Raw genomic sequence first — 15372 nt, 5'->3', positions numbered from 1 at the left:
TGTTTGGCACTTGTTTCTCTCGGACTGAGAGGTAACATTGAGTCAAAAGAAACGAGTAAAAGAACAATCGTTTATGCTCTTCACTTCAGCTCTCGACACCGTTTTCCGTAAACTCCAAAGACACTAGACAAGAGGGATCAGAAGTTCCATCGAGAACACCGTTTTACTACATTTTGCGGTAGTGAGACTTATCATAACATAAAGTTTTTGAACTAAATTACCCCAAATATTCAGGCCACATCAAGTTACAAGACAAGTAAACTGTTGTGTAACCAGATATCCCATCACAACTGTTGGGCACTCAACTAGTTTCACATCATATACACAGCCAAATGAGACTGATGTCAATATTCAAATTGTAACCCCTGTATGATTTCCTATGACAAATAAATGTCATGTCACAATACAAATTATACACAAAAATCTACCTCAGGGCAGAAATGTACAGTACTGGTAGGTGACCATACTTTATCAAGAAATGTAAACTCGGTTTGCTAAATAACCACAATGTCAATAAGTTGGGGAGAAGAAGTTCAAGCCCGGTACAAACTTCATGTATCCTCTGATTTAGTAAGACGAGGTGCAGATCGCATTGAACTATTCATCGCTGCGTTTATTCTACTGAAAACTATGCTCAACGGGACGCAAGCAATAGAAGGGCCCTTGAGTTTTTCAACTACCGGCTTCTTTTCTTGATTTTTTCGCGTACCTGTTAGAGAGGACAGTTTCCTGGTCTTCTTAGACAAGATATTGTTTCGCCTTGATCTTGGAGGCCCATGCTTCCTTGGGGGCCGTCCACGTGGCTTCTGTTTGTAAGCCATATCAAGACCTTGGAAATCAGAGGGATCTTCACCCAGGCAATGCTCGAACTCAGAGCTGCTACCATAACATTCTGTAGTCCTGATTAGATTGTCACAAAAACCATCTTTTAACTTTTCAATAATGATTGGATGACCGATGATAGGCTGGCCACTCAGTTTGCTCATAAGAGAAATATATGGGACTCGCTGAGGGCGAGAGCTGGTGGCTTTCACCTCCACATGGACTTCGTACAATCCAGATCCTGTAATATGGTGTCTAAGAGAAAATTCAGAAGAGTCATATTTCGGGTTGACTGTGAAACGAGACTGGCGATAGGGGAGCTGCCTCTGAGGTACCGGAAGCTCAGGTGTTAAATGTGCAGCACGAAAACCTTTTTGAGCATTCCAGCCCCAACCACGAGATTCAACACCCTGGATCTCTGAAACTGGTCTTGATTTTACGCGAGAGGTGTAGCCGACCGTCATGAGGGTCCCACCAACACGATTGAAGTCCATGTTTTGACTAGAGCCAACTTGGAAACCTGTGTCTGCCTCCTCGTCTAAATCTACTTTTCTTGATCTTGAATTCCTCTTACCTTTTAATTGCCACTTAGAGGTAGCTTTCTCGATTCTTTGCTCAATATTGTGAATCTCAGCAGTCCCAGAACTAGCAGAACCTGATTCGTTATGCTCGGTTTCAATGTGACTACTTTGGCTAGATTGTGCTCCAGCACCGGTGTGTGGCTTCTGTGATGCACCAGAAACAAACTTGGACATGCCTGAAAATTAAAATCCACACTAGCATAAGAAACAAAAAGTGTAAACTGAAACCATTAATCTCCAAATAAAATTTATGGAAAATGACCAAACAATTAAATTATTGAAGAACCAACTTTATGCACTGTAACAACCAAGAAAAGAATAAAAAAAAAAAACTAAATGATGCATGTTGGCATTAGGCAGCAGAAACATTAAAGCACAAAAAATAGGAGTGATTAGCACACTAGGCAGTGATGATAAAAGGAACACGAAAACCTAGTCCTAGAACCATTAGCTGGTAATTTCTAGAGGGATTCTTGTACCTGCGGAGCGTTTTTCTTCAGTAACAAGAGGAACATCAAACAATCTTTGAAGAGAATCATTCTCAGGAATATCCATCACGCTGGATATTTCATTCTCCTTCTGTTTGCATCTAAGCGAGGCATTGCTGGCGTGATTAGGTTCCCTTAATGATGTTATCATGTTCTCACATGAAACTCCGGTACTGTCAGAGTTATTATTGATCACAACTGAGCTGTTCTTTTTTGACTCATAAGATTCTAACCCAGAAACCTTACTGTCAGAAGCTTCAAAGACAGCTGATCCATTTGGAGGGGACAAGGCACTATTGGGAACAGGCACCACTGGAGTGCACTCCAAAACTTTTGTCAAAGTGCGCCGGCGATTTTTCCTCTTCAAGAACTCATGAACACGAGCAACCTGAGATCTTTTCCTTTTCAAAGATGGTGCCACACCCATTCCCAGGTCCTCAAGTCCTCTCATACGCTTTACCCCTTCTGTCCCATCGTCCTCCGAATCATTTGGAGTCCTCCACCACCTAGACCCACCCTTCGCCAAATCTACAAGATCAGATTCCCCACCGGATTGTGACATCTCTTGGGCGGAATCAGAACCATCTTCACTTTCTTGGCTTGAATTTGATAATTCACTATCACTCAAGTTCTCGTCCAAATCTTCGCTTTCTTCACTTGTATGGAATGAAGAAGGTGATTCATCGACATGTTGATGCTCCTCATCATGTACGTTTGGTTCAGCACAGAATTCCGGATGCTTGTTTTCAAGATGATCATTTTCAATCTCAAGCGCCTGAATGATGGCATCTTCTCTTCTTGCGTATTTCACAGCCTTCTTAGATGAATGAGAAGCAGCCGCCTTAGCTTTCTCAATGCAATCATTGAACTCCCCACAACGGAAAGCTTTAATTCTTTTTGATTTTTCGAGATTATACCAGTCCCTGAAAGAGTGTATGGAAAGAATCAGAACCCTAATAAAAAATAATATTGAATTGGGGCAGATACATGAAAAAATTTGTTTGGTTTAAAATAATTTAAAATAATGGATACATGAAACTCAAAAGCATTTAGAATCCATCAATCAAAAAAGAAATTTTTTAAATTGGAAAGAAATAGATATAGACCTATGGATGACGATCACCGAATAAATGCACAGGTGAAGTAATTGCCATATGGCTAAAGCATGTCAATATTAATAATAACTTTCTAGTTCAAGATTTTTCCAAATAAAAGGAGCAATTTTGAATTGTTCACAAAGCCATAAATAGCTATGGCGATAAGTTTATTGCTTCTTTAATTTTATATCCAGCCATTCTGGCGGCACAAACTGTCACATGTAATGATGTAAATACTAAACAAGAAACTAATATTTTCAAATATTGCTGCCTTAATCATCTAATCATCTTACATGTACGGACAAGTGTCTCTATTGTTGGGTTCAAAAATAAAACAGAATTCAACTGATTTTTTAAAGTTTGGTCAAGTTTAAACCAAGAAGTTCGGAAAAATCACCACAGTACTAAGTTTTATTACTTAATTGAATAAATACATATGATACATCATACAAATGGAAGTAGCACCAACAAAAGAAATTTCTCATCACAAGAGTCTTGTGAGTCGATAAAATAAGTACTGATCCTCTCCCCAAATTCATATTGCTTGCCAATTGGGATTTCTTGGTTAATTATCCATCAGTATCGATTTGTAATATTTGTTCAGGTTAAGCCCTTACTGCTAACAATTACGGAAGCAAATTTGATTTGGTAAGTGAATCAGAAATGAAATTACAGCTCGAATAGTTAAATCAACAACTCCTGACTAAATAACATAATTTCAATGCTATAGCTCGCAACATTCGCACATTGGATTACTAAATGAAGAAAAAAACCATGTGATTAAGAAAAGATTTAAAAAAAAGGACATCCCAAATTATTATCAGACAAAGCTATAAAGGAGATCAGAATGAGACTTAATGACCACCGATCCGAAACAGCAAATGTCACGTGTCAATGGCGCAAAGCCAACTGAAACTGAAATTTCAAAACTTCGTTAAGGACCGTTACCCATCTAGTCCGCGCAAAGAATAATCTAAGGTTTAAAACTTCGTTAAGGACCGTTACCAGTCTAGTCCACATAAAAAATCACTTAGTAGCACAAAGTAGCTCAGTCTAAATATCATATCACTCAAGCACTAATTGATAAATTTATCCTAGTTTTCAACATCTCACCATTGCAAGTTGTAGCAAAAAATGAACCATGTAAACAAATAAAGCTACAAAGCAGATACTTACACACTTGCATCCTCCCTACCAAGAAGTTTAACAGGTGTCCCAAATCTTGGTATCGGTACACAGTTATCAGGTAACTCATCTGCTCCTAGAATTCGACCCGGCCACCAAGACCCATTTCTCCGGCGAACCCAAACTAATCCACCCGCCGATGGGTCAATGCCCTTGACAGGGTCATTGCCGGAATTCACCATTTCCACACCACAGCCAAGAGGGATCCTTTCTTTAAAATCAAACAGGCAAAAAAGAAAAAAAAACAATGGAAAGGAACAAGTAAACAACAAAAGAAGAGGGGGGCAATTTCACAGTTAATTTTTTTCAGGCTAGCATTTTTTTGACATAGATAAAGCCTCCAAGAAAACTCTCAAAACCCTCCTGCAACAAAAATGCAAATTTTTGTCGAATCAATAAATTTTACAGGGGAAAAAATAACAAAAGCTTGGGGGAAACAAAAACCAAAACCCCTATGCAGAAAGCTAAGAAACTAAAAAATGGGAACAAAAGCAAAATGAAACCAGATCACAGAACCCGGATTAAAACAAATATGCAAACCACCCCGAGGACAAAATTTATTCAAATAAACAGAGAGAATTAGATCTGCTAAAAGGATTCATAAAAATAAAATTCCTTTTTCAGTTTACTTTCCTCATTTTTAAGAAAATCAAACCCATTAATTATACCACTTCAATAGTTTCCAGCATGCCAGGGCGAGTCCACCATTGCTTATTCAAGCGGTGAGGATTCTATAACCAAAAAATCGGCTTTTGGATTCAGAGACAGCACAAGAAGTGGGTGACAAATTCACGAGTGTGTATGCTTATGCTCGTGTGTGTGGTTCATATGATGAGACATGCAGGAAAAGGAGCCATACAGTTCAAAAACTCGAATGAAAAGTACCTCTTGGTATCCTAGACAGGGAGGAGCCCTCTGGTTTTCAGAGAGTGAGAGAGAAACATAGTAAGTGAGAGAGATTTTCTTGAAAATAAAATGTGCAATATTATTTTATATTTATATATTATTGTATTTGAAATTTGAGGAAGTGACATTTAAAAAAAAAAAAAAACTACACATAAAAAAGCCAAGAAAAGGAGAAGTGATTAGGAACAAAGGTTGTATCTAAGTCAAGAACACTTGTCCCACATGCATGACTGTAGGATAAACATGTATCCAAGCATATACATGATGGACGGTTGTGATTGAATTCATGTGTTGGAGCGTGTACAGAGGATAAAAACCATGTACTTGGGCTTTTTCTCGCTAGCCCAGCAAATGCTCTACATTTCTTCCTGCGATTTCATCGAACAACAAACAAGAGAGAGAGGAGAAAACTATCAAACGGCTTAGCTGAATAACGGAGCCATGACAGGTATTTCTCATAAAGTTTGCATCCTTTAGAGTTTTACGTCATAAAAGTTGATTACTTGGAGTTAATTAATCGATTCCTTCAAACTTTTTAGAGTAAAGATTTGTGGGATGTTATTAATTCGTTGGGATTTCGAATTTCGAATTGTTTTGTTTGCATTTGCTGATGCAATTTTGGATTTAGTTCTAAGTTTGAAGATAGAAAAGATAGATATGTGAGTGAATCGATCAACGCAGTTCTCTCCTTTTTTTCCGTAATGGCAAGGGGATTTAGTGGTGTGTTTAACCATTGATAGTGCTTGAGACCACTGTTTTCTTAAGAATTTTCAGTGCCCTCAAGATGTTATCGGGTGTTTGTATGGGATTTTCTAGGTTTTCTATCATTGTGTGGCAGTTTGCAGTTGATTAATGAATAGAAGTGACGTTTGAAGACAATAATTTCATGTGTGAACTGGGAATCCTTGATCGCCAATAAACTAGCTTAAGCAAATCTTAGTGATTTCAGTTTCAAGGCTTAAAGTTCATGAATGTGATACAGTTTCAAAGTGTTGCAATGGGCTGCCATGGCATTCCTTGTTGCAAATGATTAAATTTTATGGTTTGATTGTTGGATTTTGATCCTTGAAATTCTTTTGATGAAATAAAGCATCCGTTTTTTGTTATCGTGGTAATTTTCGTTATGTTTGCGACTGTTGAGTAGACTATAAGCAGGAGCAGGACATGGAAATTGAGGCCTTGGAAGCCATTCTGATGGATGATTTCAATGGTTTGTGCAATCTGCTTTCAGCTATCATTTTTAGTTGCTTAACTTGTCATTTAAGCAATTCTAGTTGATTTTATTTTACCAGAAATTCACTCTAGCGAAAGTGGCCTTAACACTTCAAATCGTTGCTTTCAAATAATCCTCTCTCCTCAGGTAATATGTGCCTGGAATTACCTTATCCTAAATTTCTCAATATCATATACGCCAGTCAAAGCTTTACTTTCTCTATATTTTCCATCAGGATGATGAGGCAGATGATTCAACAAATCCTTCAGGTACTTCAAAGTTCAATCTATATACCTCAGTTATGTTTGGCTGAGCTTAACTGGTGAAATTTTTGTTGCAGTTCAGCTGGGTTTGATATTCTCTCACACAGAAAATTATCCCGATGAGCCTCCACTTTTGAATGTCAGGAGGTTAGTTTCGCAAGATGAGGCACAGAAGTTATTTAAATGAAGGATAATATAGTACAACATACATACCTGAAAAAGTTTCATCACATATACGCAAACATGTACCCCATACAAAGTAGTGAATGCCCAAAAAATAAACACTTACTAGTCGATTAGGGAAATAAATTTATAGTATCTTGCAATTTGTCTTGGATTTATTACCCGTATATTTATGGCATATATAAAAAAAGCATTGAGCCTTTTAGGCACGTTAAGTTTGGAGCTTTACGGCTAAGATGCGTGCTTCATCAAAGAGATAAACCTTGCATTTTGTCCACTTTTAATAACCATTCTCTTTTCATATGTGCTATATATGTTCCAAGTTTAAAAAATTGCAAGTTTATGGTATCGGGGCCACATTTAGAATATTTCATCCGCGTTATCAACTTTTGGGGTCGATGATCTAGTCTCTTTACCACCTTCGAAAACTGTAATATGCACGATGTGGCTTACTACTGTCATATAGAGTGTTTGGATGGACAAATTGTTTTTTTTTTAAAAAAATATTTATTGGAAAACACATTTTTTAATAGTCAAATCTTTAAACAAGTTGATGTTTGTTTGATCTTTTATAATTATGGAAGTGCCAAGAAAGAAAAAAATTTGAAACCACAAAATGAGGTTTTAAGAGTTTTTGCTTCAACTTCTTTTTAAAAAGTTAAAACAACGGATCATATCTGAAGATAAACTTTTTCTAATTCCTTTTTGTTTTTGTTTTTAAAAGTGCACTCAAAAAATCTGGCTTCATGAAATGCTTTCTTCAAGCCAATTGGTTCTGTTAAGATCACTGAATACCGTGAACCAACATCTTTCTTTGTTGATATGTATGAGTTGCCAAACTACCTTGCATATCATCTTGAAACTTCTCTTTTTTTTCTGAAGTCCTTATCCTCTCTTTTCAGTGTGAAAGGAATTCAACCTGCAGATATCAAAGTTCTGAAAGCAAAACTTGAACAAGAGGTACAAACTTCAAATTTTCACTACTGAATGCGTATCTCAACTCAAATGCCATTTAATGAATGCGTATCTCAACTCAAATGCCGTTTAATCATCTATAATATGATTAAGAAAGAATCACATGGGATGTGTCTAGAACACAAGAAGAGAATTTAGACAATCATCCATCAAAGCACCGTAATTGTGCTTTATAGTTAGCATTACGAGTGCACTAATTGTGGTGATATTTGCCAAGAACAAGCGTGTATTGGGAACAACCCATTATTGAGAACATCATGTGCCCAGAATTCTTGATCTTTTAATTACATTTATCATTACTTCTAGCTGTTTTTAAACACTCCCACTTCACAGGCAACTGAGAATCTTGGCATGGCTATGGTATACACATTGGTTACATCAGCTAAGGAGTGGCTTTCTGAGAGATTTTCTCAAGACAATGGAGATGAGAATGCTGATGAAGATGGGGATGCAAAAGATGAGGTTTTCTTACGTCGTTTTGTAAACATACATACTTGCCTGCAGCCATATGCACACACACTGATGCATACATGCATGAACATATCTGTCTATTTTAAACTTGTTTAGATATAAATTTTGCTCTACCTTGTATTTTAATTTTAGATTATTATGTACAGATCTTTGTCCACCTTACACCCACTGACTTCTCTAAAAAAAGTGCTAGCTCCTATCGTAGATAGGCCCAATTTTTACCTCACGTATTTTGAAAACATTACATGTCATAAATTACACAGGAAGTTCTAATTTGGAGATTCAGTAAGCAGAGGGTGCTTGCGATAACATTGGACTAGTGTTGTTTTGAAGTTAGGCCTTCTTTGTCCACTGAACGTTTTTGGTGCCTTTTCTTGATTCAGATTATTATCCCACATGGAGAACCGGTCACCGTCGAAACGTTTTTGGCATGGAGAGAGAGATTTGAAGCAGAATTAGCACTGGAAAGAGCCAAGTGAGTTTCATTAACAATATATACTTGTTCGTGTAGTTTTCAACCCAGTCAAACATAGTTAAGGGTCCATTTGGGAGTATGGGTGTTTTGTTTTGTTTCCATTTTAGAGAAATAATTATTATTTTTAATAAACAATTTAACAGGTTTCTACTTGGGAGTTTAAAATAAATTCTTTTATCATCTGTCTGTTTGGGAGGAAATGTTAAGTACTAAGTACTATTTTTAATTTATCTACTTTAAAATTAAATACAATAACAAAAATTAAGCACGTAGAATGGTAAATTTAATATTTATGCATGTTTAAGTAGAGATATATAAAAATATTTTAAAAATAAAAGGTTAATACCATCTTAGAAAATTAATTAAACATGTGCGAAAATTATACTCTACAAATTATGAACATAGAAAAATTATTTGGGTTGTAAATTTGAATTAACAAAAAATATTTTATTGTTTTTTACTTTGAAAAAGAGACATGTGTAAATCAAATAAAATGTTTAAGAAACAGTTCAGAAACAAAAACAAAGTGATCTCATGGTATATCTACTTGTTTATTGTTTCTGGAGAAACAGCCCGTTTTTCATTGTGGATCATATGGTTTTCTGTCTCAAGGAAATTAGAGTTGAAGAATGTTTATGATTAATTTGTTGTTAATAGGATCAATTGAGGTATCTCATTTCTTTCATTTTGGTCGAGTTGATAATTTTACTCACAGCAATAAAAGCTATTGCCACTGGTGAAGATGCTAATAAGATGTGTACTGTTTAGCTGAAGCTTGTTCCATTTTGCTGTATTAGCATGGTAAAATTTTGTTTAAATTGCCAAACTTAAAATATAATATTATTGGGTTTGGTGTAACTTACCATTAGGATGGTTTAACTAGGTCTCACCTCTATATCTAATGAAATATTAAATTTCCAATCTTCGTAAATTTTGACCCCATTAACTAGAAACGAAGAAAATCCTTACTTCTGTCTTCTTGTTCTTGTATATTTGACAATGATTATTATTCATTATCATGTTAGGATCATGCCTGATTCTGCACTTGCCGTGCAAAAGGAAAAAAAGCTTACGGGCAGAACCTGGTTTGAAAGTGGAAGAGCTTCCTCGGTACCTATTTATACGGTTTAGTTATACACTTCGCATCTCCCAAAACGAATGACACCCATCAGTTAATAATTGCACCAATGCGTCTTTGTATTTTTTGATGTTTGGAAGTGTCTGTCATACGTATATGCACTCTTATGTCACACACAAGTAAACTTGTCGTTTCCTGTCATTCTTTCGTTTTTCCGGTGTTCAAAGCTATAGACTACTGTCGGACCTATGCATCCAGCAGTTCATGTACATTGAGTATGTAACTCCCAATGCAGCAAGCACTAGACCCCCCTAATGGGTCATCTAATTCTTCTAAGACACGTTGATGCACAATTCGATGTCGATACTGCATCTTAGCAACTAACCAGAGAACAGCATCACATTGCAATATTCATGAATGAATATTTAGACTTCATCGTTATGAAGGATTTTAGTTACATATTGATCTCCATTTTCCTTTTCTTTTTGCTTGCAGAAAGGTTCAGCCCCTGTTGCGGAAGGTGGTTCCGATGGAGACGAGGAGGATATTGATTTTGACGAGGATGACGACTTTGAAGGTAGACCTCGATGCTTAATTTTCATTTTCCCTCAAGAAACTTGGGCATGCTAATAAAATAATTTCGTGGGGCAGATGATGAAGAAGACATGCTCGAGCACTATCTGGCCGTGAAATGAGACTCGATTGCTCATTCAAGAGTTATCGGTCTGGTTGTACAACATAATATTTACCCAGATTCAACGACCAAGGCTGTTGTTGAGAGGCGAGCTTTATCGTTTTCTTAAGTGTTGTATACATTAATTACAAAACGATGGGTTTTCGAACATACTGTATCTTACAAATCTTCAAAATGTGTCCGAATTTTGCTAAGATAACTCCAAAATTCTGCCTGGTGTACCATGTTAGAGTGACTCGGATCAAATTTTTTGTTTTAAAGTTAGATATTCGTGTAAACATCTTATACCTTTTGTTTTAAAGTTAGAAATTCACGTAATATCTTATACAAAAACCGGTGTAACATAGTATATTCGCGTAAACATCTTATACTTTTTACAAAAACCGGTGTAACATAGTATATTCGCATAAACATCCTATACCTTTTGTTTTAAAGTTAGATATTCGCGTAAATGTCCTATACAAAAATCGGTGTAACATATTCCCCACCGACGTCATAATGGGAAAGTATTCTGAGCAAATGTTTAAAACATGAACAAACAGAAAATCCTCGACGCAATTTTGTCTGACTCTATTAAAAATTGTGTTTCCTCAATGAACCATCTTGATGGAATCGATCCTCAATATCATTATTAGCAACATATCAGAACACAATAATTAAAATTTTGGAGTTTCATATTTGAGCTGACAAAATTTTCAGATTCGTAAGGTACTACTTCAAGAGAATCAGAGAATAAAGAAGAGTATATTTGATTCCAGAAATAGGACTAGGATGTCGAATCTCAAGTCTGAACCTTATTAGAATTGCTGTGTTTCATCAAATATTTTTGTCGATCCATGAATCTGTAAAATCTGATCTCTTTTACCCATTTTTCACTTATACAGCGGCGACCAAAACTTTAGATCATCAAGTAATTTGCTGTCAATATCCAAAAAATTCCGATGAATGTTCAAGTAAGGTTTCCAAAGCATTGGGAGCAAACTTTCTTGCAAACAGGAAACAAAGGGAAGTCGGCTGATTGTTGTAAATGCATTGCCCGCTTCCAAATATGTTGTCAAAGAATTTCTCTGTTATATCGGCTTTTCCAAATGTAGCAGGGTGAGCGCCGCCCCTCGACCAGTCTACCCAAGTGACACTTCTGTTTGCCAGTAGACGAGGAGATTCGATGCTCAACATGGTCGGAAAATAATGCTCGTCCACATAACATGCTGGTCTGCAGAATTGCTCGAACTTGGGGTAATAAGTGGTGTCTCGAACCATATTGATTGCCAGTTTTCGATTAACTTCAAACCATTGAGACCCTTTCCGCCAATTGGTGAGGTTGACTTCGGGAGACATTTGGTCATCATAACGTCCTCTACCATACGGGCCAGGCTCGTCAACAGCACCGATGAAGCTGTAGCGGGATCTTGATATATAGCGGTGAATAATGCTGAAATTTTGAAGAGGAATGCATGCTTCTGATACAAGGACGAACCATTCGTTGGAGATATCCAGCAACGCGTTAGCAAGAAGTCGTCTCTCAGCATCACACATACTCATCATTCCCCACTCAGCCATCTACAAAAGTATGATCACGAAGCCAATATAGTGAAAACAAACATGTCGGACCAAATATTTGTTCTACCAAGAGTAATAGGTAGTAATAAAAGCAACTTAAATCTTTCAGGCCGTATATCAAAATAAGCGCTGCATTAACACCATTGCGCCGCACATACAGGCACACAAGAGAGCTAGGTCGATAACTGTTACAACTTACAACAATAACCCAAACAGACAATTAAGAGGTAAAGATATGAGCTCTAGGCACATAGTAAGCTTTACATACGATCAAGGATGAGCAACCATTTGTAAGGTTCACATTTTCAAAAAGTAAAAAACGCGAAACAACTCAGAAAGTTTTACTTCAAAGAACGGGTTGGCTAAAATACAGTTAAACTGAGATCATAACAACAAACATTCACCAGCAGTGGATTATGATAATAAACCTTGAAACAGAAAAGCTAGCAAATCCAAAGCAGAAAGTGAAAATGTACTGATCAATCTCAGTACCTGGCTCGGAATTTGCCTGCCATAGAAAACTGAAGAAGGCCGAAACTCGGGCTCATATGACGGCAATGAATGAATGTATATCGAATATAGCTTCTCGTTTCCATTAAAAAATCTTTCCCACAAGGGTGCCATGGGCAAAGGTCCTCTCGTCAAGAACATGAATGCAATTTTGGGAGTTCTGTGGAAGGGATAATCTTTAATCATAGGAACAAACGATGCCCGCCAAAGAAGCTCTGTATCATTCATGTCATGCAAAAGGCTAAACGGCGGTTTGATCAAACCCTTTACATTCATTGGTTCTTGAATGCAGGGTTGAATTTTTGTTTGAACATCAGGATGTACACTCTGTACTTGGACATTCTGGCTTGAATACATACTATGAAATGAAAAAACTAAACCGATTCCCAACAAAAGCAAGAAAAACTGAAGTAATCTGAGTGGCAAAGGCCTGTTGGATAGAGTTGCAGTTCTAAACAGAGGATCTTTGTCATCCTCCAATGAAGCAAAACTCCCCACTCTTGTTTGCATCTCAATTTCAGACCTCAACCACTCTTAAGGTAATGTATTTTAGCAAAGAAATCCAGAGGATATAACGATGTCGAAAAAGAAAAGAAAAAATCTTTAGCATCCCATGTTGTCAAACGAACAAACAGTCGGTCTGCATAACACAACACATCATGTTATATGATTGACAAAGTCGATACTTTTATACCATTTCCAGCCCAGAAAAAACACGGAAATCAAACTAAGTGAAAATCTACCTAAACCGAAAGAAAGCAGAAAAAAGCAACCGAAATCAAGAAACTTTATAAAGGTTCCGTGAGCCTCTACAACTCCCCATAATATGCTAAAACGGAGCAACAGTTACATATAAACAAGATTTAAGATTTATGGCACAGGATGGAGATATGTCTATCTATATAATTATGTACATGTAATATTTGTTGTAATCATAGTCTGGCAGTAATAAATTCGCAAAAAGGGAACGGTCGAGGAATCAAATTTAATGATCCAGCCAGCAAGAAATTAGAAAAGCATAATGGGTTCGAACAAAGAAAACGACTCTTTCACACCCATTTCCGCCAAAATCTTTTCAGACAAAGGAATGATTCATTCAGCATTCATGGGATGTCGTGTTACTGATTCAACGAAACTTGGAACATGCACAGCGATGAATTATTCAAACGTTTGGAAGGTGATTGAACGAGTGTAAGAGGGGTGTGTGTGGCGAAACCTGGGAGATGGTGGTGGCATTTATTTTGTCCAAATGGGTAAAGGGGTCATTCAATGCTGCCCTGGGTAAAGTCCTGTAAAATAAGTCAAAGTAAAATTTTTTTCAAAGGGAATTGAATTCCTTGATTTATAATAAAATGTTTCTTTATTTCTTGGGGTCACAGTGTTTTTTTTCTCATAAAATTCGGTATAAACCATTAAAAATATGATATTAATATATGATATTTAAATATTAACTGTTTTAGATTTTGTACAAAAGATAAAATTTTAGGTAAAAAATTTTAAAAAACTTTATTTATATTAACACTTGCAACACATGTTTGGATACTTAATAATCATATATTAATTTCGAAGCTAAAATAATTGATACTCCAATATCATATATTAGTACTATATTTTCCCATGTTTTGTTTCGTTCATTCAAAAAAGACAAATATGTAATTAATATTAATACTTGCATATATCTTGAGTCCTCGAAAATCATATATTAGTACAAAATTTGAAATAAATTATGTTAAAATATCATGTATTAATACTGTATTTTCAAGTACTGTATTTTCAATGTTTTATACTTACTTTCATACGAAAAAAAACATGTGGGTCCAGAAAGTACATTTGGTATGAATCATAGAGTTCAAACATACTTTTTTTTTTTTCCTGACAAATACCAAATACAAAATTATGTTTGCATTTGGAGATTTAAAACAAATTTACTCTTATTATAACATCTATTGATTCTCATGAATATTCAAATTCGAAATTGAGTTTGAATGATCTACGATTGTATATAAATTATAAAACGAACTGTAGAGATTGCATCGATCACAAATTTGCACCTCTCAATTCATTTGTGATATTTACTAAAAACAATCATTTATTATATTTCGTGGATGTTATGAGAATTATCTCTTTTACATTAAAATCATTTGATTTTGAAAATTAAATATCCGTACTCAAATTCTTTCATCGAAATATAAAACTTGCAAATTTGACATCCAATGCGATTTATTTATTATTATTTTTTAAAAAACAAATATCTTTCTTTATTTCTTTCATCATCGTCCATCATCATCATTGTCATCCACCACCACCACCACCACCATCACCACCATGCTGTATTTCTAATAAGAATAAAAAAGTGCATAGGTTGAAAAGTTTTATCACCTCCAAGTAAACTAAAAAGCAATTCTCAACATTTATAATGTACTCAGAGGAATGGACATAATTTTATACCGCCACTAAAAATAAAATAAAATAACAACAATAACAATAATAATAAACATCAAATTCAAGAAATCATGTGTAGTCACCATATCCTAATCATCTACTGATCAGAGTCTTCAGCATACAATAATAATGACCAGAAACGTAATCAAAGGTACTAATAACGTACTAATCGGAACACAACTGAAATAAAAATATATACCCAAAAGAAGTTTAATCTAGAAAGCACCGATGACCTTTGCTACCAAGCCCTGGTCACCGACTAACCACTGATCTCGCTCATGGACACCTGCATACCTGCCCCGTCGAATGAGGTGTTCAACAAATACAACAACATGAATGTGAGCGACTACGCTCAAAACGTAAAGCACGAGTATACAAACCTACAATGATGCATGCATATGACTAGGTACTAGGTATCACACTTTCTGC

At 35.9% G+C, this 15372-nt stretch overlaps 3 protein-coding genes across 9 annotated transcripts; 1 reads left to right on the top strand and 2 right to left on the bottom strand.

The window, feature by feature from the left end:
* Positions 1-249: 249 nt before the first annotated feature.
* LOC140882160 (uncharacterized protein At1g51745-like) lies at positions 250-5137 on the bottom strand. Of its 5 annotated transcripts, none has more exons than XM_073287966.1 (5): positions 5059-5115; positions 4842-4904; positions 4165-4384; positions 1883-2814; positions 250-1579 (listed from the first exon to the last, which is right to left on the bottom strand). In XM_073287966.1, the coding sequence occupies exons 3-5, from the start codon at positions 4353-4355 to the stop codon at positions 552-554; spliced, it is 2151 nt and encodes a 716-aa protein (XP_073144067.1). In that variant the 5' UTR covers positions 4356-4384; positions 4842-4904; positions 5059-5115; the 3' UTR covers positions 250-551. The 5 variants fall into 5 exon arrangements, with proteins under 5 accessions (XP_073144067.1, XP_073144066.1, XP_073144068.1 ...); XM_073287964.1 differs by having other exon boundaries at positions 251-1579; positions 4165-4536; positions 5059-5090; XM_073287965.1 differs by lacking the exon at positions 4842-4904 and having other exon boundaries at positions 5059-5127.
* Positions 5138-5407: 270 nt separating this feature from the next.
* LOC140883555 (uncharacterized) lies at positions 5408-10638 on the top strand. Its single transcript, XM_073290074.1, has 11 exons — positions 5408-5527; positions 6224-6289; positions 6372-6439; positions 6528-6561; positions 6633-6702; positions 7641-7698; positions 8047-8175; positions 8568-8659; positions 9685-9769; positions 10233-10314; positions 10389-10638. Exons 1-11 carry the CDS (start codon positions 5521-5523, stop codon positions 10430-10432), a joined length of 735 nt encoding a protein of 244 aa, XP_073146175.1. The 5' UTR covers positions 5408-5520; the 3' UTR covers positions 10433-10638.
* A 390-nt stretch (positions 10639-11028) lies between these two features.
* On the bottom strand, positions 11029-13733 carry LOC140882178 (glycosyltransferase BC10-like). Of its 3 annotated transcripts, none has more exons than XM_073287996.1 (3): positions 13718-13733; positions 12484-13141; positions 11029-11991 (listed from the first exon to the last, which is right to left on the bottom strand). In XM_073287996.1, the coding sequence occupies exons 2-3, from the start codon at positions 13009-13011 to the stop codon at positions 11353-11355; spliced, it is 1167 nt and encodes a 388-aa protein (XP_073144097.1). In that variant the 5' UTR covers positions 13012-13141; positions 13718-13733; the 3' UTR covers positions 11029-11352. The 3 variants fall into 3 exon arrangements, with proteins under 3 accessions (XP_073144097.1, XP_073144096.1, XP_073144095.1); XM_073287995.1 differs by lacking the exon at positions 13718-13733 and adding an exon at positions 13557-13711; XM_073287994.1 differs by lacking the exon at positions 13718-13733 and having other exon boundaries at positions 11030-11991; positions 12484-13711.
* Positions 13734-15372: the final 1639 nt, after the last annotated feature.

The sequence above is a fragment of the Henckelia pumila genome, chromosome 2 (assembly GCF_033568475.1).
Source record: "Henckelia pumila isolate YLH828 chromosome 2, ASM3356847v2, whole genome shotgun sequence".
Lineage (NCBI taxonomy): Eukaryota > Viridiplantae > Streptophyta > Magnoliopsida > Lamiales > Gesneriaceae > Henckelia > Henckelia pumila.
This window is presented reverse-complemented; position numbering and strand designations above follow the sequence as displayed.